General features: G+C 54.7%; 1 protein-coding gene across 1 annotated transcript; it reads right to left on the reverse strand.

Moving 5' to 3' along the window:
- Positions 1-9,643: 9,643 nt before the first annotated feature.
- Positions 9,644-21,853, reverse strand: GUCD1 (guanylyl cyclase domain containing 1). The gene is made up of 6 exons (XM_059893750.1): positions 21,548-21,853; positions 17,142-17,226; positions 16,127-16,292; positions 14,855-14,946; positions 12,733-12,974; positions 9,644-12,028 (listed from the first exon to the last, which is right to left on the reverse strand). Exons 1-6 carry the CDS (start codon positions 21,588-21,590, stop codon positions 11,937-11,939), a joined length of 720 nt encoding a protein of 239 aa, XP_059749733.1. The 5' UTR covers positions 21,591-21,853; the 3' UTR covers positions 9,644-11,936.
- Between the last annotated feature and the right edge of the window lie 181 nt (positions 21,854-22,034).

Here is a 22,034-nt window from a genome sequence, read left to right on the forward strand (position 1 = left end):
TTCGATCCCTGGTCGGGGAACTAGATCCCACATGCATGCTGCAACCAAGAGGCCCGCGTGCCGCAACTAAAACGATCCCGTGTGCCACAACGAAGACCCGGCACAGCCAAAATAAATAAATAAATAAATAAATATTTAAAAAAATAAATAAAGACATTCCCAGGCACCCATTGTGCAAGTTGGTTTGAAGTTACACAGGTGGGAGGCCCCAGTCCTGAGTTTCTCCGCTTCTCCGTTTAGACTGGCAGCAATTCGAGGGTCAGCGTGGGAGTGTATGCGCTAGAGGGAGGTGAGGCTGACCAGAGTCACTGAGGCACCTGGTGGCTGCGGGCAGGGGGAAAGTCATTGGAAGAGTCATCTTGGCTATAGTCTCCACTTATTCAATCAGATGCTAATCTGGGTGTTGCTGTGAAGGTATTTAGTCAATGTGATTAAAGCCCATAGCCAGTTAACCAAGCAAGTGAGATTATCCTAGATAATCTGGGTAGGCCTGACTTAATCCGTCAAAAGGCCCCGGGAGCAGGGCTTCCCGGATGAGGAAGGGATTCACGTGTGTACAGCAGCCTCAGCCCAGGCCCGAGCATTCCAGTCTGCCCTTCCTGACAGCCTGCTCTCCAGATTTCAGGCTTGTCCATCCAGACCCCACAGTCACTGAAATCAATTCCTTGCAATGAATTCCTTAATGTGTATCCTACCATTTCTTCTTCTTTTTTTTGGCCATGCCTCACTGCTTGCGGGATCTTAGTTCCCTGACCAGGGACTGAACCCGCGCCCTCGGCAGTGAAAGCTCAGAGTCCTAACCACTGGACCACCAGGGAATTCCCCTGTTTCTCTTTCTTTGGTGGACCCTGACTGATGTAGGTTCTGGTATTGGAACTGTTTCTAGAGGAACAGAATCTCAAGGATGAGTCTTCTGTGTTGGTTCTAGGATTCCTGGAATTCTTCTCTAATTCGATTGGATTTAAAGGCACTGATGAGCTGTGAGCTGGACCTGGGCAATTGGAGGCTCTTACCCTCTTCCGTGTCCTTGGAATGTCCATTCTGCCCACTGTTCCTACATTAGGAGTGACATTGGTGATGCAGCCTTGAGAGAGTGGTGTGTTATTGAAGCCATCTGGACTGTATTAGTGACTGAACCCCATTAAGGCAACTGTGTAAACTCTTAAAATTCTGACAGGCAGGTGGCAGAGATCTATTCATCTTGCAGCCGCCCAAGACAAGCTTCCTATGTAAGTCCTTTTATTAAAACTGCCACCTGCCAATCTGGAGTGGCTGCTTCTTTCTTTGGTCTCTTCTTGCCCTCCGAGAGCAGGGGCCAGTTTTAAATTTCACCCGGGGAACTCCTGAGGTTGCGAACCAACATAATTGTACGCCAACAAATTGGATACCCTAGATGAAATGGACAAATACCTAGAAATACAAAACCTATCAAGTCTGAGTCACAGGGGCTTCCCTGGTGGCGCAGTTGTTAAGAATCCGCCTGCCAATGCAGAGGAAATGGGTTCGAGCCCTGATCAGGGGAGATCTCACGTGCCGCGGAGCAACTAAGGTGTGTCACAACTACTGAGACTGCGTGCCACAACTACTGAAACCCACACGCCTAGAGCCCGTGCTCCACAACAAGAGAATCCACCGCAATGAGAAGCCCGCACACCCCCGCTCACTGCAACTAGAGAAAGCCCACGCACAGCAATGAAGACCCAATGCAGCCAAAAATAAATAAATAAAATAAATTTATTAAAAAAAGACTGAGTCACAGAGAAATAGAAAATCTGAATAGACCTATAACTAGTAAGGAGACTGAAGGAGTAATCAAAACGCTCCCCCAAAAAAGAAAAGCCTGGGACCTGATGGTTTCACTGACGAATTCTACCAAACAGTCAAAGAAGAACTAACACCAATTCTTCTCACATTTTTCCAAAAAACTGAAGAGGAGGGAGCACTTCTTAACTCATTCTGTAGGGCCAACATTACCCTGACACCCAAGCCAGATAAAGATGCTACAAGAAAACAAAACTACAGACCAATATCCCTTTGAATATTGATGCAAATACCCTCAACAAAATACTAGCAAACTGAAATCAGCAGCATGTTAAAAGGATTATACACCATGACCAAGTGGGATTCATTCCCAGAATGCGAGGATTATCCAAAATACAAAAATCAATGTAATATGCCACATTAAAATCTCAGATGATCAACTTAATTGATGTAGAAAAAGCATTTCACAAAATTGAAAACCCTTTCATGATTTAAAAAAACACTCAACATAACTCGGAACAGAAGTAAACTACATAACAGAGACCATATATGAAAAACCCACAGTTAACATCATGCATAGTTAATGGTGAAAGACTCAATGGCCACTTTTTGCACTTCTATTCAACATAGTGTTGGAAGTTATAGCCAGAGCAATTAAATAAATAAATAATCATATCCCAATTTGAAAGAAGTAAAATCATCTGTTTGTAGATGACATCCTGTATATAGAAAACCCTAAAGATTTCATACCAAAAAAGTATTAGAACTAATAAATGAATTTAGCAAAGCAACAAGACACAAAAGCAACACACAAAAATCCGTTGTATTTCTATACACTAAACAATTTGAAAAGGAAATTAAGAAAACAATTCCACTTAGAATAGCATCAAAAAGAAATACTTAGGAATTAACCAAGGAGGTGAAAGACTTCTACAATGAAAACTACAGGGAATTCCCTGGTGCTGCAGTGGTTAGGACTCGGGGCTTTCACTGCCGAAGGCGCAGGTTCAATCCCTGGTTGGGTAACTGAGATCCCACAAGCCATGCAATGCGGCCAAAAAAAAAAAATTAGTAATATTTACCTAATAGATTTGTTATGAGGATGTAAAGCACTCAGAATAGTCTGGCACTTTGTAAGAGCTCAATAAATGCTAGTTATTATTTTTTTTAAAAAATCCAAAAAACCAACAACACCCATTAAATGATTGTGCTGGGAAGTCCATCCTGGTCACACGCCTCAGTCCACGATGAGTCATGGGCCCTGGAATGCAGATGTCTGCATGGTGCAGGCTGAGGGCTGGGCTTCTGCTCTTGTTTCTCCTGTCCCCAGCTCCAGGTGCACAGCAGGCCCCTGGGGAAATTCTGTAGAGCAAAGGAAGGCACGCTGGTTCAGCTGGGACCCTGGGCAGAGGATCTCATGGCTGGGGACTGTGGTATTCAAAAGAGAAATCGGCTTTTTTCTTCTGATTGTAGTGAGCAAATATTTTATAGAAAATTTAGAAGATAAGGGAAAATACAGAGAAGGGAGAAAAAAATCATCTCTAGTCCTCCAACCCAGAGATAGATCATAGCTAACATTTTGGCATATTTCTTTTCAGTCCTATTTTATGGACTATGCCTATTTTAACATAATTGGGATCATAATGTCCATATAATTTTGTGGTGTTCCCTTCTGTTTCTCAATGTAATGTGAACATTTTCCTTCACCATAAAAAAAAAAAAATTGTTTTTAAACACTTTACCAGCTGCATAGTGTTCGACATGTAGATGGCCCCCTATTTATTTAATTATTCCCCTACATTAGACATTAAGGTATGTATGTATGTACTTATTCATTGCTGTTACAAATGATGCTGGTATGAATACTTTAATGGCTAAATTAGTCTTATTTCTATTGTTTTCTTTAGGGTAGGTCCCAAGAAATGGAATTCACTGTGTTGAAAAGCATGAACGTCTTGTCAAGAACTGGGAAGAATCTGAGATCTTACCCTATGTGCAAGCTGATGAGTTAGCTGACCTCAGTTTCATGGATGCTCAGCAAAAGACACAACACTCCTGGATCAGAGACAAAGGACTTCGTTACAACAATAGCAGCAGCCAGAGTACCAGCATTTTCTTGCAGGAGTTCCTTGAGCCCCAATTCCCACAAGACAACACAAAGAGGGCCAAGTGACTCCTACACACACAGTGAGTTGCATTAAGGAGAGAAAGGGAAAAAGAGAGATGAGAGCTTAGAGAATTTGACTCTTTTATACTGGATGGTAAAGTATGTCTGCTCCTTGTTCTAAAGACAGACGCTGCCCCTCTCTACCAAGGTCGCAAGAACACCTATGCTTTGCTCTGGAGGGAGACCTATCTCTATCTTACAAGGCTGTTGGCTCTGCAGACATCCTTGAAAAATAGTCTGGGACAAAGGCATTCATGGTTTTAGCTCGCAAGTCAGGCAGAAACTCGAGAAATGTGAGAGACCCACAACGATAACTTCCAAAAATATCCACCCCTCATTTCTACACCATCTTGACTTCTGGCAACTTCCCCATGAGTGTACCACGCCAACAGTTGCTCTCGTTAATCTGATCAACAGAAGCTGGACTAAATCAATTCAGTTTGTCTCTCGGCATTTAATTAATTTCATCCACAGCGCTTCAAGGAGCAGAATGAGTCCCACCTGCAGTATTAACCTCAATCCCACCTCCCCCACCCGCCCCCCACCCCTGGGTCCTTGACCCAACAGGCTGGACAAATCCCATAAACCATCAAGGTCTATCTTAGAAAAAGTCAAATGGCTTTCTCAAATACTGACCTCTCCACTTAGCCTACGTCATTAATCCAAGAATGGCAGGTTATATTAGGTATTGCCCAGTCGACGCTTTGGCCCACAAGGAAGAAGTCTAGGCAAGTTTATCATTCGTACCCACTCTGGCCAGTAAGTTGACACTGACCTGAATGACTTCCAGGGCCAAGGTGGTACCACTGGTCACTTCAGCTACTGTCAGGGACATCACTGTTTCTAATCAATGACTACCATCCCAGGGATAACTACCCACAGAGTCCACCTAAATAATGGGTCAGTTATTGGTCCAGGAAGCTCCCCAGGGTAACTCAGGATAGCCTCATTTCAGTGAGGTCTCCACAGTTGTCTGTGGGCTACCCAACCTACTGGTGGTATTTGTTTAAGCACTTGAAGGGGGAATTCCCTGGCGGTCCAGTGGTTAGGAGTCTGCGCTCTCAATGCCGAGGGCCCAGGTTCGATCCCTGATCAGGGAACTAAGATCCTGCAAGCCACGGCGCGGTCAAAAAAAAAAAACCAAAACAAAATAAATAAACACTTGAAGGTCTGTTACAACCACCACAAAGATGCAAGACACTGTTCAGGGAGGTTGGTGAGTTCATGCATGGCGTCCACACAAGTACAGTCATCAGGGCACACATGGTGCCCCTAGAAAGAAAGTGTTATTTACAAGTGTTGGGGTCCCCCAAGAGGGACCTCCATCCATCAAGACAGAGGTTGATAATGCCTCTAGTGTGGCCTCCGGGCCAGCTGGTAGGCCTTTGGGTTCCCAGGTGAGTTTGAATAATTGAGTCTGATCCTCCTATTTGGAAGGACTGCCTGAGGGCAGTCATCCAATCTATTCTGTTTGCCCATGCCGCCAGCTGCGTGGCATTCTTCTTCCCCACAGGGTGACTGAGTGAGTTCTATGGGAATGGGGGTTGGGAAGGCATCTGGTGGTACTGCAGGAATTTTTCCTGGAAGATACAGGAGCCAACCACATCTCCTGCATTTCCAATAGACTTCTGGTGAGGTTAACAGGAATCACACTGTAGTCAAAGCCATCTGGTCAGGAAGAGGGCAAACCCTGTTACATTTAAGGTGCTTGCAGAAGTTTGGGAGAACTGCACCAGGGCATTTTTTGGGAAGGCTCCAGAGGCAATTATGAAAGGCAAAGATCATTCGTGATTAATGCCTCTCCCTACCTATCTCCTGGGATCTAAGGTGTTTCCTACCTAGGGGCCAGAGTTGCTGCTCCCCCTCCAAAATCAGCATAGCTAAACTCCAGTAGCTAAAATGTCACCTGTTAATTTTTTTTCCTCCATTTTCTCCTTCTCAGACCCAAGCCTTTTGTTTGGAAGGGTCAGGTGCAAGAAGAAAAGGGCATTTTTATAAAATGCAGAGAGACCCAATATATTCCCCACTTTGTCCTGCATGGGCTGCCGTAGGGGTTCTCCTCGAGCAATGTCCTCACCCAAGTGGTTGCAGCCCTTGTGATCTAAGACCGTGCCAGTCCGTCAAGAGAATCAAAGTGGCTGAACCAGAATCAAGTTTGAATCCCTAGGCCCCCTTTTGGCTTGGCTTTCACCTAGAAAATGTGCCAACCAGGCCGGCCCAGAGCTGCTCTCAGGGGAAATAAAGAAGCAAGGTGTCCAGGAATAGTCAAGTCTGAATCCCCAAATTTCGAAATAGGTCCTTATGACCTTCTTACCACTTTCATCCAGATGTCCCCAGGAAGTGGCTTTTCTAGGTACAGGTGCATTCAATGACCAAAATGCTTTACAGAAGTGTGTGGACCAGGAGGCAGTGAGGGAAGTAGAGCCAGAAACCTTTTTGTGTTGATTTTTGAGGAGGCATTACAGTGTTGAATGATTCCAGATGCCTGTGGATGGATGGCAGGGAGTGTGGAGGGTCCACTGAATATCTTGACTTCTGCTCATTGCTGATTAGCTTTTGTGATGAAAGGTACACCTTGTCAGACTGCAAATGGCCCCAAAAGCCAAAAAACACCACACAGATTAGTTTCAAGGGCCACAATGGTGTGCCCAGAGTTGGCTGATTGGAATGGAACAGCAACTCCATAACCCTAGAAAGTGTCAACCGTGATGAGTCACCATGAATAGCCACGAGAGCAGGTGGGAGGTATGATGGAGTCGGAGGTGTGCCTCCCGGAGCCACACCCTGGGCAAGGTGACCTCCTTCCCTGCAAGAGAAATGGGCCAGCCCTTGGCAGGAATCACAACTCTGGCATGCAGTGGTAGCCTCTGCATCAGAAACCACTTTTCCTTTGCTCCAGGTCCAAGGTGGCGGGTGTGTTGTCATACCCAGCCCAGTGATGAATCCAGGTGGCAATCAGGTGGCACAGGGGTGCAATCACCAGCCTTATCCCAGTTGGTCGCATCAGAGAACAGACCTGGGCATCCACATGAGTGATCTAGACAGTTTGAAGTTTGCGGGGTGGCAGACCCAACAACAGCCCAAGAGCCAGTAAAAACACATCGGGGTTTACCAGGTGGAGGATTGGCCTAGTGCATGAGAACGGCCTGGGATTCTCGCTACTGAGCAGAGGACTCACACCCATTTCTGGTTCTGGGCCGTGCTGCTGAGGGTAAACAGCAGAGCAGCCAGTGGACACCACTGGATTTCAGCTTAGTTGACCCATTGGTGAATAAGACCCAGGCATTTGGGGGAACTTGAGGTCACCATAGAACCAGTGGCTTTGCTTTGGTAGAAGGAGATGGGGATGTAAGTTCCCCCTGGAGGATCAGCTGCCAGTTTTTTCAGGTAAATCTGAGGTGTCCCTCAGGCCAGGGCAAATCCATGATGTGGGTCCCTGGATACTGCAGCTGGGGCAGTTGGACGGAGGTGAGTCAGAGGAGAGCAGGATCTGTGCTCCTCCAGAGCGTTGGGGCCACACGCCAGGCTCCCTACCTGGAGACAGGCCGCCCGGGGCCAGTGCAGCCCAGCTCTGGCTCCAGAACTCAGAGTTCACTTCCTGGCTCTGCTGGCATTGCTCACTCCTGCAGGGCCACTGGGTTGCTTCTGACCGTGACCTGGGCCAAGGGTTGGGAAAGCAGCAATGATGGGTTTGGGTCAAGCTCTGTCCATAACCCTTTGAACAATGACCTCGGGCCAGTTGCTCCCCTCTCTGGGCTGCAGTCTCTCCACTGGACTAGACCAGTGGTTACCCAAGGATGGGCATGTTTCACAGAATACCAGTGTTCCACAGAAACAAGCTCTGTGGCAAAGCAGTTTGGGGAAACCCTAAATGAATGGGGTCCCCCTGCCGCAGGATTATAGAGTCTTTTCTGCACATCCTAAATCTCTGGGCGGGGGCTGTAGCATGCAGTGTTTGCCAAGCTGATCTGACCAGGGCACCCCGTCATATAGAACTTCTCACCATTAGTATTCTGAAGGGCGTGGCTCAGGACACGCTAGAGAGGATGGTCTCCGGAACGTTCCTAGCTCTGGTCTATGGGACCTCTAGTGATCCTTGCCTCCTGGTGTTCACGCTTGCTCTCACGCTCTCGTGCTCTTGCTCTCTCCCTCCCTCCTTCCCTCCCTCTCTCTTATTACCTCCTGTCATGTCATGAGGACACCCAGGCAGCCTGTGACCAGCAGCCCTATGAGTGAGCTTGGAAGAAGATGCTTCAGCCCCAGTCCAGCCCTGAGGCAATTGCAACCCTGCCCAACAGCTTGAGAGACCCTCATGTAACCCCATGAGCGACCCTGGGCAAAAGGCGCCAGCTTACCTGCACCCAAACCTCTGCTTTGGTCTGGCCCCTTGGCTCCCAGTGGGGCCCTTCCCAGGAGTCCTCAGCCTGTCCCCTCGCTATGCCCCCCCACCACATGCTCTGGGCAGCGTATCCCACCCAGGACTCACCATGCCCCGCCCCCTGCCTTTGGTCCCTCCTGCTTCAATGCCTCCCTCATTCTGTCATTTTCCTCGCATAATTGTATTCAGGGGCCACTCAGAGGCCCCAAACCAATCTCTTCCATGCCTGTCCCGACCCATGATATGTCCATTCAGGATGGGCTCCTTCCCCCCGGGTGGGCAAGGGGCTCATGCTCAAGTGCAGAGGGTGCGCTCCCTGCCAGGGCTCACATGCTATTGGCTACACTCATAGGACACCTGCCCTGCTGCCTGGCACACTAGCTGGGCACACTGACCTCAGGTGGTCAGCTCCCTGACTGAAGCTGTGTCCAGAGGGCTGTTCTCCAGTTTAGAGACCTCTGTCTCCACAATGTGGGGCTTGGGGAGGGGCCGAGCAGCAGTCAGCCAGCATGAGAGCACTGGCCGGAGACCAGGACCTACAGGCTCCGGCTCCATCAGCTCTCTGTAGGACCTGGGGCAGGTCTGAGGATGCCAGATAAGGCAGGATTTCCAAACACTTCCTTTTTCTGTAGATTCTTTTTTTTTTTTTTAACTTTATTATTTGTTTATTTATTTATGGCTGCGTTGGGTCTTCGTTGCTGCACGCGGGCTTTCTCTAGTTGCGGCGAGCGAGGGCTACTCTTTCTTGCGGTGCACGGGCTTCTCATTGCAGTGGCTTCTCTTGTTGAGGAGCACGGGCTCTAGGCACGCGGGCTCAGTAGTTGTGCACGGGCTTAGTTGCTCTGCGGCATGTGGGATCCTCCTGGACCAGGGATCGAACCCGTGTCCCCTGCATTGGCAGGCGGATTCTTAACCACTGTGCCACCAGGGAAGTCCTTTTCTGTAGATTCTTATCAAGCAAAATGCCAGGAGTGCAGTAGCCAGCAGATAAGGGTTCAGGGTGCAGGGAGGGCTGTAGTCCTGCCCTCTGCACCCCCCATGCCCTCCTGTGAGCCCCACTGTCCCCCCACTCCTCACCCGCCCCCCCAGGTCCTCCTCCTGCCCACAGCTATGCATCATCCAGGCCCTCTCCAAGAACCATGGTCAAGGTCGAGCTGAGCTCCGAGGCTCTTCCACCTCCAGCACCGCTTGCCTGTGCCTCCACAGGCACTGGAAGGGATGCAAGCCTGAGAAGCAGGAAGCTATTCCAGTCCCAGCTAAACCCGCTGTGGCAGGTCGAGGGCTCGGGTTCCCGTGCACTGATGCTGAGAACCCGGGGAGAAGACAAGAACCACTCATTTCGCAGTGAGGATGTTTATTGAGAATGGCTCATTACAAACAAAATATATGTATAAAATCTCTGTAATGTAAAAGATCCCTTTTGTCCCCAGGTGGCTGGAGTGAACATAGCCAACTGTCCAGCGTGGCACCCTGTGTGTGGCCAGGGGGTTGTGGTGCCACGTGCTGTAGGCAGAGTTCCTGCTGTCTGGGCTCTGTCTCCAGCCCCATTTTCATGATTTGTGCAGGAACACGACACAATGTTTGCGTCCTGCCTCCATGACCCTCCCCAGGAAGGTGGCACCATCCCAGGGGCAGGCGGCTCTTGTGAATCTTCCAGACAGGTGACCTCTAACCTGCACTTGCCCTGAGAAGCCCTCCTCCAAGCCCAGGGATTGAGTGTCTCTGATGGACAGAGGTGCCGTGACCGCTCTTTGTGGAGGCTGCTGCTCTCCGTGCCAGCCTCACTCACAGGCAGCCATCCTGAAAGCTCCACTTCCTCTGTTTCCCTTGACACATCTGTCCTCACCAGTGTTACCCGGACCCCTGCTGAGGACACCCAAACCCAAAGCCACCATGTGTGGTACTCCTGGGCGTGGGACAGCGCTCCCTGGGATCTTGGGCCACCCAGCATTAAGGCAGTGGACACGAGGCCAGTCTGCAGGCAGCACTAGTCTCTGAAACCCAGGGTGGCTGCCCAGCCAACGCCTCTCTCTTGGTCAAGGCTGTCTGGTGTTGAGGAACAATGTGGTTAGGTGGTCTGACAGCCCTTGTCAGCAAAGCCCACCCCGTGGCTGCCACGGCTCCCTGGGGGCAGACGCAGAGCATGGCCATGGTCTGCAGTCTGAGGGAGGGGTAGCAGCTGCCCTACATCATGCCTTGGGCACCGGAAGACCGAGATGCAGGGTGCCGCAGCGGTGTGGCTGTTGGGGCATCCCTACCCCACGAGCCAGAGGCAACCCGAGGCGTGGGTGTCCCCAGCCCCTTTGGGAACAATCCATTGTCCTTATTTTTCAGGTGCAGACCCAGGTTCAAGACCCAGCTCCACCACTCTCCTGGGCCAGATTCTGTCCGTATAGTGAGAGGCCCCTTTGAAAGAGAACTTGGGCTGGCTTACCTGCCCCGTGAAGAGAGGTGTCAGTGGTTCCAAAGTACCTACAATCTCACTATTATTGTCTTGAGGTTGAGCCTCACCCCCATAAAGTGAAAACTTAAATCTCAAAAACACCACCCTCCCCCTCTCAAAAAAAAAAAAAAAAAAGAAAAAGAAAACAGCTCTAGTCCATGCTATGGTGCCGTGCTGTGTGATCCTGGGTAGGCAACACCCCTCCTGTCAGACAGAAGAGACCCAAAGTTCTGTGCAAAAGGTCCTGATGTGAACACCAGGGTGGGTGGTAGAGGGTCACAGTCCCCCCCCCCATCCCCAGCCACTGATCAGCCACGCAGGCCCAGGGCCCCAGCAACCAACCCTGCGAAACTTGGGGCTCCCCACCCTCAGACGCAAGCCCCGCTGCCTGCCTAGTCAGGAAGCCTCGTGGGTGTGAGCATCTTTGGGGCCCAGGCAGCTATTCCTGGCCCTCGGGGTCAGGCATTGTGAGCACTGCTGGCCAGCAGGAGCCAGGGTCCCACCTGCAGCCCAGGTTTCCACCCCAAGGAGCTGGAGTACCTGGAAGGCCGTAGGGGCCTCAGAGTCCTTTCTGCCTGAGGTCCAGCCCTCCCTAGGGGCCAGAAGCCTTGCAATCAGCTGCAGGAACTGGTCCCACTGGAAGGTGGGAGGGGGCAGCAGCATCCACCAAAGGGCCCAGGGGGATCTGCAGTACTTCCAGGTCCCTGCAAGGCTGGAGCGGTCCCAGCCCCTGGGGCCCAGGCCGGCTACACAGTCTCCAAACAAACAGACAAGCAACATCTCTCTTCAGGGCTCAGTCACCAGGTCTGTGGGGAGACGGGCTCAGGCTTCTCCCTCTGCCCTGGGTCTGGCTCACAGGCAACAAGGGCACCTGTAAGGGTGGATGTCCCCTGAGCACAGCTGGAGTCAGCCTTGGGGTCCTGGGGGAGGCTCCACTCAGATGCTCCGGGGAAGGCCCAGCAACCAGCAGGAGTGCAGGGTAAGTGGCACGACGGCTCAGCGCTGGTGGATTAAGCAGGTGGGACTCAGCCTCCTAGAACTCCCTGGGGTTTGGTCACATGAGCCGGAGCCACAGTTCCACATCTGAGCCCTGGCAGCCCCAGGCCTGGGCCAGGGCCTCCTGAGTGGGCCCAGCTGGGGCAGGGCAGGGTGGGGTCCAAGGGCCTGGGCACACCAGGCTCCTGCTGTCAGCTGTCCAAGTAGACAAAGAGGATGTCCTCATCCGTGCCGTAGCTGGTTCTGGCCTCCTCGAAGTTACTGATGCTGGTGCTGCACATTCCTGCTGGGGCAGGAGGGGCAGGAGGGGCAGGAGGGGCAGGAGGGGCAGAGCAGGGTCAGCAGGTGAGGCGAGCACCTTCCTGACTAGCGCCCAGGGAAGCCACATCCCACATGCCTGGCTGCCCCTCACTGCTCAGGAAGCCCTCCTTGCCTACTGCAGCCTTTGTGAGCTTGTTCTCTGACCTTTCCCCAGCTCAGCAGATGGAGAAAGTGAGGCCCAGAGAGGGGAAGAAACACGCGCGAGGTCGCACGGGACAAGTCTGTGTGAGTTAGGGTGGTCCTTCCCCATCCCCAGGGCCATGGGAGCCCTGGTGGGTTCTGGAGCCAGGGCTGGGGCCAGGGCTGGGCAGACTTCCCTTTCTGACAAGTGTGCTGGCTGTCCTCGGAGAGCTGGACTGGGGGAGATGGAAACTGCGGCCCGCGCAGCTGAGACAGCGGGGTGGGCCCCGGGAGGTGGCAGGGGGCTGGCGCAGTGGGAGGGAGAGAGGGCTGGCCTGTGATGATGGGGGTGTGGAGGCTGGCACAGCCCCAAGTTGTGGCTGGTTTCCTACATGGCCAGAGGGGTGGCAAGGATGAGGGAGTCCAGGGGGAGCAGGGGCTCTGGGGAGAAGGCACTGAGGTAGGTCTTGGCCACACCAGGTTGAATGGGAGGAGTCATGGGGGCCAGGGGCCGCCCTGACCACTGTTCCCACCTGCCACACTTACGGTCGGCATAGGCCGGGTTGTTGTAGAAGATGCAGCCAGTGGCCCGGTTGTAGCCGCGCAGCACGATGAAATGGCCCTGGTAGTCGGGGGTGCGGCAAAAGCAGCGGTGGCCACTGGGGGCAAAGCAGCAGTACTTGACAGGGCTGGAGCAGAGGTCGCAGTGCAGCACCCCTGAGTTCACCAACACGATGGCCACGTGGCCCTGTGCCAGGTGGGCCTGGATGTCCTGCACGCTCACTGTGCTGTGGGCAGGAGGAGGGTCAGCTGGCACCGCTGGGCCCCATTCCCCGTCTCTCAAGTGGACCCCCCCTTGGACCCCGTCCTGTCCTGTGTCACAAAGCTTGGGGACATGGCTCGTGTCTGCCCTGAGCTCCTCGCAGGTGGGAATGTCCTGCTTTGTTACGGTGGCCCAGGCTCAGATTGGGGGCCAAGCATGGGACCAGGGTTGGAGGGCTCTGAGTGTGCCCAGACAAGCTGGCCCCATCAGGCCCTTCACAGGGTGACAGTTCAGCTCCAGACAGACCCCCATCAAGGGCCACTGGAGCAGCACCCCACCTCTTGACCTGGTTAGTGAATTCTTTTGTACAAGCACCCCCCGCCTTGGTCTTTTACCCTAAATGACACGTGATTAATGTAAACTGTTGGTTTAATTTGCTTCCCAAAATCTGAGCCAAGCACGCCTTCACCAGTTTCAAAACCAAATGCTTCTCTGAAAGGGTTATTTTTCTTTTTCTCTAAGGCTCCTCGTGGCAGAAGGGGCTGCCCAGGAAGGACTGGTCAGCAGCATGTCGAGGGGAACCCCCAGTTCAGCCAGCTGCTCCAGACTCTTAGGCACGGCCCCCCTCCAATGCCCCCAAAAGGAAGCAAGTCCAAGTAAGACCCAGAGGGGAGAAGGGCTGCAAGGGTCCTCTATGCCTGGGGCCCCACTATCTTCACGGGGGGACGCTCACCCACTCTGGGCCCTCCGTCCTTACAAGCTCCTCAGGAGTACACATTAGCACCTCATGGCCTGGCCCAACTCCAGCCACGCTGAGTCACAGGACCATCTGGTCTGTTGCCTTGGCCCAGGGAAACATGCCATTTTTCCATTTGGTCTTTGAAATGAAACAGCTGGCTGAGTTGCCAATGGTATGTACTAGAGTGGGATTTCAGCTACCGGGAAAAGCAGGGGCTGGGCTGGAAGGAAAAGAGCAGACTCCATGGGACCCCGGGGGTGCAAGTCCCAGGTTCGAGTCACAGCACGGCTGAGTTGTTGGGGTGGCCGTGGTGGCTCACACTGTTTTTCCCATCAGTTTCCTCACCTGGAGGATGGGGACAGCCCCAGCTCTCCACTCAACAAGGCAACACCTGTCAAGTGCCACTAAGCACACATCGGCTGCCTCTCCCTCCAACATGTGCTCACGGGGCCCAAGGATGTGTGGAGACATTTTCCCTGTTTCCCAGTGGGCTTTCGTGTGCCTAGATTACGTTACAATGAAAACAGAAATCTGGGGGGAATGGGAGACCCAAGAGAGGTCTTGGGGGCCCAGCCCAGGTCTGAGCCAGCAGGCCTGGGCGCAGTGCCTACAGGGAGCCCAGGGAAAGAAATGGCTCGCATCTGGGCAAGTCGCTCGCGGGGTCTCCTGAGTCCTGCCCCCACGTGTAGATGAGAAGGGGGAGCCACGTAAGGTCAAGCAGCCCGTGGGGAGATCTGGCAGCCAGGCCTCCCTAGACAGTGTCACCCTGGGCTGTCCCTGTCACCCTCCGTCACCGTGCCAGCATGCTCCCCAGGCCATCACCCCTTTATTAGGGTCCCTGTGTTCTGTTCTATGCCACCATTCTGTGAGCAGCCCAAGGGCTGGCTGGAGTCTGTCTTGCTCACCTGTCCCTCCATCCCCCACTCAGGATCTACTCCAGGCCAGAGTTTTGTGTATAGTAGGTCATGTAGCCCCACTTGTCCCTATTTTATGGATGGAAAAACTAAGGCCTGGGGAGGGGGGGCAAGTCAGTCAGTGCCCAGGGCCAGCTGGGTAGGAAACCCCAGTTCTGCCTGACTCCCCAGCCTTTCCTGAGGCCTCCCCGCAACCTGCAAGTCTGTGGGTGAGCAGGTGCACAAGGAAGGGCAGGGGTGGGGTGGACTCACCACTTCTCCACCAGCACCTTGCAGGCCTTGGCTTGTGCGAACAGCTGGTTCACCCGGGTCTCCTCTGTGTCGAAGTGCTTCCTGTAGAAGGACTGAAGAGAGAAGGGCAGTTGGAGAGGCCACTGCCCTCACCCCACTTGGATGAAGTAAACAGCACCTTCTGGAGTTAGCAGAGGAGCCCAGCCTGCAGGACGACAGCACAGGCAGCATGCCTGGGCGGAAAGCTGTGTCTGTCCCGAGCGGGCAGGGCGGCTGGCCGGGAGCACAGGACCACACAGAGAATGCGGAGGATGCTCAGGAGATGGGTGGGCAGCAGGCTCAGGCTGGCCCCCGGAGGAAGGTTAGCCGCCCCTGGGCTTGTGTACCCTGATGGGCAGGAGTCTGAAGTAAATGAGCAAATGGGCTGGCTGAGGCCCCTAGATATCTAGCCACCACTCGGCTCAGCCAGTATATGTTAGCAAGGAACAATCTCTGTTTGGTGCAGGGGTCTTAAGGGGGCCAGAGCCCCTGTGGGGGAGGCAGAAAAGACCCTGCTCTTAGGCCCTTTCCTCTGCCTCACGGCCACGCTGACCAAGCCAGATCCGTGAGCCTTCTTCCCCTGGCCTAGAAGGTTCAAAGGAGAGTTAGGTTGACGGGCACTGGCCACCATGCGACAACCCTCTTGCCAGCGATGCCGGTAGCGACTCTGCTCTGCCAAAGTTTGGAGCGTGGGCTGTGAGCCACCCTGCGGGAGGCAGGTGACACCAGCTCCAGCTGTGCAGGGTGGGAAAATGCACTGGGGTATTGGCAAGGCTATGCTGGCATTCTTTTTAAAAAGAAAAATAAAAGAAACGAAAGACAGTATATTGGTTTTTCTTCCAGAACACCAATGACCCAACTTGGAGCCAGCTGTCCCCATGAGAAGGAAGAAAATCGGCGAATGATGGCGGAGGAGGACAGTGTGTGCTCTGAGGCCTGGCCCGGCTCATGCTGGGACACAGGGAAGGACACAGGAAGGTCACCCGGACGCTCCTCTGTGCATCGTCAGGTGCTGTCGAAGGCAGGTGGTGGGTGTCTGTGGTGGGGGTGTCAGGAGGGACCCGGCTCGCCACTGGGGTCCTCTGAGCAGCTGGACCCAAGGTGATCTGGTCCGACAGCTCACAAGTCCTGCCCATAGTGCATCTGCCTCGGTTCCCCGGTCTCTGCACACCACGTGCTCACCTGGGTGTCCAGGTCTGGACCACACCCTCTTCTGATCACCACACCTGGTGAAGGCCAGTGGCCAGCGCTCACCTGGTTCTTGTAGCCCTTGTCCACGCCCAGGGTCTGGGTGCAGAAGCGATGCCTCACGCCAAAGTGGCGCATCAGGTAGGCCAGGTCGATGGTCCAGATGCTCCTGGTCAGTCGCAGCTCCTGCAGGGCACTTTCGAACTCACTGTCGTCCAGCTGGCCCAGGTAGCTGTGGGCAGATGGGCTGCTGAGGTCAGGGGAGCTGGCCCGGGTCACCCTCTACCCGAGGGCCTGCCAGCCACTGTCTGAGCTCCTGTGCCCCCCGGAAGGCTCTGTCTCTTGTCATAACTCCTACGTCCTGCCCACACACCGCCAGGCACAACCCGAGGCTGCTGGGGGCACTGCGCCGGCCACGGAGTCCAGGGCCTGGATTCTGCGTCTGACCTCTCTTGCTGGCTGTGACTTTGGTCAAGTCTTGCCATCCTCTCTGGCCTCGCCAGCTTCATCTCTAGGACCATCTAAGTGCTTGGACCACATCAGTGGTTTTCTAAGTTTTAGGCACAGAATCCTTTTCTTGAACCCTATCTTGCCTGGAATTCCAGGAGGTAAAATGGGTAAGGAAGAGGCTGCCCTGGGGTTCTAGGCTGCTGCCTGAAAACTCTGACAAGGAGATGGCTATGGTCCCTCCGTGCCCCAGTGGTCAAGGTTCTTGTGATATTCATGCAGCCTCAGCTCAGCGGTCAGCTCCCTAGTGACTCAGTCTCCCAAGAGTCCAAGGCCAGGAGTGGGGAGGACACCGCATCTCAATCATGGGGTCACTCTGTGGGCCAGGCCCGGGCACCTGGGACTTCCTGGCCATTCCAGAGCCCCTGGCATTCTCAGGACGCAGACCTGGAAGGCCTGGTCCACCATTGCTTGCTTTTGCAGGTGGGATGGAGCCTGGATGGAAGCTGGGCCTCCCACAAGCCCCAACAGAGGAGAGCCACGTGGACGATGAATCCCACCCAGGTCTCTCCCTGTGTGCCCCCCCGTAAGAGCAGGTGCTGTGGACTGGGAGGGCTAAGGCCTGCCCACTCACCGCAGAACCATCCTGGAGCAGGCCAGGCCGCAGTCCCAGTGGTAGAGCTGCTGGATAATGGGCACGGGCAGCTGCACAAAGTCCCCTGCATGGAAACACACGGAGGTCACAGACCCTGGTGTAGGGCCCACCACTGCCACTCCCACCATAATCAGCTGCTGCCCAGATCCTGCAGGGGCCGTTCAGGGACCAGTCCACAGCCTTACAAAAGGCCCCTCAATCCATTCTCCTCACCACGGCAGTGATCTCCCCGAAATGCCAGTCAGAGCAGGCCAGCCCTACACAAAACCCTCCAGTGGGCTGGCTCCCATACCTCCCAGGGCAAGGCCTTCATGGCTGCTGCCCCGGCACCCTCTGCTTCCTCGCCTCCCCGCATCCTCACCAGCTAACTCCTGTCCACGGATGTCACTTCTCCATGACGACCCCTGTCGTGCCTGGCCCCCCACTCCGTGCATTCCCAGCCCCAAAGGCCCCTCTCCAGAGCCCTCTCTGTGGTGGGCGCTCCGAGGAGGCAGGGACAGGGCGGCAGCCGGGAGGCACTCAGCAGATACTCATGTCTGAATTCCTGAGGCCCCTGACTCCACAGCCCCCAGGGCTACAAGGAGGGGACTGTCACGTGTCTGCATGTGGAACCCTGGGCGGAGCAGAAAGGGCCCGACCTAGGCATTCCGGCATTCCAGCCCCGGCTCTGTCACTGGCCGGCTGTGGGCTAGGCCACTGACTCCCTCATGCTGGACTGAGTCTGGCCATCTCTAAAGTAGGGACTTTGGTCTGATTCAGTTGTTCAATCAACAAATAATTCCCAAGAGCCTATAAGTGCCTGGCATGTGAACCAGAGATGGTTGTGAGTGACACAGACAGGTCCCTGCCCTGGTGGACAGCAAAAACAAGCAGCATAGGAGAAAAACAAGGGGCCAGGATAGGGGAAGCCGGGGGGTGCGCCTTAGATAGGAGAGCCAGGGGGCGCCAGGCAGGGCTGCAGCGGGCAAGCTGGCACGTGGCCTGCGGGACCCTCCTGCCCTGGGATCCTGTGAGTCTGGACAGAGCTTAGAGTCTAAAGAACTGGAAGGATTTCTCTCCGGCTGGGAGCACTCTGTTCACTTAGGACGCCCTTTCAGCCCATGTGGTTTCCCTGCCTCAGGGGTCTCCGGGGGACTCTCCTGAACCCACTACTGGTCTGTGCAGAGCTGCCCTGGCCTCCCCCGCGTGCACCAACCAGGAGGGCCGCCCATGAATCCTGGAGTCTGTCCTGGCCTTTCAACCTGCTGGTCTTGTCCGGGCAGCCTCTCGCCTGGAGTGGGTCCCAAGCTCCTACTCCCCATGTCTAAACACTCCCCGGCTCTCAAGACCTGGCTCAGATGCCAGCACTTCTGCGGCCTTCCCTGATCCCAGGCTGGCTATGCCCCTTCCCTAATCTGCACTCTGCCGGGCCAGAGTTCATGCTTTGGCTCACAGGAGGAGATCCTCGCATCGAGCTCATCTGTGCCCTGCTGGGCTGTCACGGATTCCCAGGAGGCAGGGACCCGTGACTGCTCCTTTGCTGCACTGTACTGTCCTCTCTCCTCCTATGCCTCACCTGCGGGGCCCTTGGAAGGCAGGATGGCACGGGTGAGTGCAGGTCACCAGCTGGCTGAGTGACACGGCCTCTCGGTGCCTGCTCCTTTCTCACAGACGCCAGCCCGCAGGGTGCTGTGGGCACTTGGGGCAAGAATGTGTGCGAAGCCCTTCACAGGCGCTGCCGTGAGCCCTGACCTCCATCTAGCTGGGGTCTGGCACACTGAGACCAGGCAGGCTCAGGCTTTGCTCCCTCCTTCCCCGACCCCAGGAGGCTCTAAAAGGAACCCAGGCCATGACTAGAGGCCTTCTGATATTCCCCTCCACCCACTGTCATGGATTCAGCCCCCAGGGCTCCATCCTGCTTTACTTCTGCCTGTCCTCTGCCCCAATTTCTACCCCCAGCCCCTCTCCTGTTTCTGTACACAGCAGCTGGAGGGATCCCTTCCACAGTCTCCCATTGCTCTTAGAATAACGTTCTTATCTCTTACTAAGGCCTGCAGGGCCCACCCCACTCGCTTCACCTTGGCCCTCACCCCAGGACCTTTATATGTGCAGCTCTGGAACTCTCTTACCCTCAGTACTCAAGTCTTCCCCTTTTTGTCATTCAGGTCCCAGCTCAAAGTCTCCTCCCATGAGAGGTGTTTTCTGACTGTACCTTTGGGAGAAGGGGCTCTTCTTCACAGTACTTCCTTGTTTCCTTCACAGTACTTAGCAAAAGTAACAAAAACAAGAAAAATAAAATAAAGCTATCCTGTCTCCCCACTAGGCTTTAAGCTTCCTAAGGGCAGAGAATGTGCTAATCTTGTTCACTGTTATTCCCAGTGCCTAGTGTCTGATGCTTAGTAGTAACTCAAACCTTTGCTGGAAAAAAAAACGAACTTATTAAGCACCACTGTTGTGCCAGGCTCTGGGGACATTACAGGTAACTGAGACCAAGCCCTGCCCTCCAGGTGTTCACATCCTAAAGTAATCCCCCAATGGGCTGAGTGGAGGGAGAAGCCTATGCGGTGTGCTGTCCCCTTGTGGGGGGTGCCTCCCTCTTCAAGAACCCCTCACTGTGGCTTTAAACTGCCTTTTTGTTTTTCTCTACATGGGCTGTTTACTCCCTAGTCTTTGCTCTTGCATATCCCTTAGTCCGAAAGGTGGTCTCCCATCCAAATGTTCTGGTCTCTTTCCCTCCCTGAGGCCCTCTATATGGAGGATTGGAGGTGGTGTGTAACTTCCCCACTGGACAGACTGGGAATTCCTCAGTGGCAGGCAGACAACCTTTGCCTCCTCCCAACCCTCAGACCACAGCAGGAACACAGACATGCTTGAATTGCGAATGGAAGGCGTTTTTTTCCAAAAAGGCCTTATCCCTCGAGATACCTAGGCCTATGTGTCACCACAATACTCCCCTTTCCCTCAGGCTTCCAGACTGTGGCCCTCTGTTCACAGCTCCCTCCTTGCTCTGTGGCCTGGGCTCTGACACTAGCTAGCTGGGCCATCTTTGGCCAGGCTTTGACTCTTCCTGTGCCTCCCCTATGCCCAGCTGTAAACCTCGCAGAGGTCGGCGGCTCTCTAGGGCCCTCGGGAACTCTGCTGCCCCTTCTCTTCTTGCCCTGATCTCTAACTCTTTTATCCTTACCCCACCCCCAATGTGGCTAAACGTCCCCACATGGCCATCCCGAATCCTGGCACAAGCAGGTCAGCCAACAGGGACCCAGAGATACTCCTGTGGGGGGTGATAAGAGTAGGCGAGGCCTTCCAAGCCCAAACTGCTGCCAGATGTTGATGCCTGGAGCCAAGGGACTGTCCTACCTGAGAGCTAGGGTCTGCCTGGAAAGTGCTGGCCTGGCTTCAGTTGGCAGCTGTCGCCAAGGAAGGAAGACAGCTCACTGGCCCTGAATACTTAACCCCTCTCGGCCTCAGTCTGCTCATCTGCAAAAGTGCAAATAACATTGGTAACCGACTTTGTCATTATGAGCATTAACGAGGCTCTGCACGTAAACAACTTAGCATAGTGCCTGCCCACAGAAAGCTCCCTGTAAACTTGAGTCACTACTCCGCAGGGGCTCAGGAAAGGCAAGTGTCTGATCCAAGATCACAAGAGTTAGGTAATTAGAGGAGTAGGCAGGCAAATCCCAGGGTAGCCCCGGGCCCTACTCCTTGCTGCAATCACAGTGTCCCACTAATGCCATAGGGTTGGGGTCTCCTGTGCTCCTGACCTCTTCAGTGTGTTGGCACTTCACTTTAGAGTTTACCACCCCTTTCTCTTTCTCATCAACCCTGTGCCTTAAGCAGAGCAGGAATCACTGCTTTCCCCCTCCCCCACTTAGAAAAGCAAATTGAGGCCCGCGGCACTGAACGGGTCAGTCTGTGTTTCCGCCCCAAAGGAACTCAGGCCACCTGGGCCAGAGGAACTAGAGAGTGAAGAACTATAGCAAGACAAAACGCCGAGTCTGGAAGGCCAGGGGAAGGCCCTCCCCCATTGCTCTGTACTCCCAACCAGTTCCCAGTCCTTCTAGGCCTTAACTACCCGAGGGGACAAGATCTTCCAAGCCCCAGGAGGACTTTTCGCTTCTGGGGAAGGTGCCGCTCCTGCCTCTCAACGGGGACCCTCCCACCATGACCGCAATCAGAGCTGCCTGGGGTCCCAGCCCAGGGAGTATCAGGAAACCCCAACTAACCCGGGCTGGCGGTGGGGTGGCCAAGGCGGAGTGCACACCTGGCCAGGTTTCGCTCAAAGCTCTACAGCCCGGGACGCGGCGGCCGTCGGCCCAAGGTCGCGCGGCCGTACCCTGCCCCGCGCTAGGGCGGGGTCCCCCCTGTTCCCCGGGGTGAGAGCTGAGCCCTCGAGGAGCACTGACCGGGTTCGAGCGGCGGCCCCGCTACCTCCGCCTCCGTCCTCATGACGCGGGCGGCGGGGGGCTCCCATGGCCCCGGCCCGGAGCCGGCTGCAGCTTCGGCTTTGACTGGGGCTGGAGCGGGACCCGTGCGCGCCGGGTTCCTGGGCAGCCACCGCCAGCACCAGCGCGCTGGGGTGAAGGGGAGGCAGCGGCTGGGCCGCCCCAAGCCCCGCCCTGGCCCTTCCAGGCCGCGGCCCGCCCCGCCCCGACTCCTACGCCTCCAGGCCCCCGGGCTCGGGATCTCAGCGCGTCTGGTCGCTAGCGGTCCCGGCTCCCGGGAGCCCCGCCCCTGGCCTCCCGGGCCTCGCACCCCTTCCCCGCCCGGCTCCCCGGAAGCTCCGCCCAGGCCCGGGCGTTCCGCGAACGCGGGCTCCCCAGAGGCTCTTCCCCGGGCAAGCTCCGCCTCTGCCCGGCCAGCTCCTCCGCCAGCCTCGGGCTGAGGCAGAGC

Source organism: Balaenoptera ricei, chromosome 14 (assembly GCF_028023285.1).
Source record: "Balaenoptera ricei isolate mBalRic1 chromosome 14, mBalRic1.hap2, whole genome shotgun sequence".
NCBI lineage: Eukaryota > Metazoa > Chordata > Mammalia > Artiodactyla > Balaenopteridae > Balaenoptera > Balaenoptera ricei.

Coding starts and splice junctions, on each gene's coding strand:
- GUCD1 (XM_059893750.1), bottom strand. CDS start 21,590: ATGAGGACGGAGGCGGAGGTAGCGGGGCCGCCGCTCGAACCCG. Junction 17,227..21,547: donor GGGGCCGCCGCTCGAACCCG/GTCAGTGCTCCT, acceptor GTTTCCATGCAG/GGGACTTTGTGCAGCTGCCC. Junction 12,029..12,732: donor CAACCCGGCCTATGCCGACC/GTAAGTGTGGCA, acceptor CTGCCCCAGCAG/GAATGTGCAGCACCAGCATC.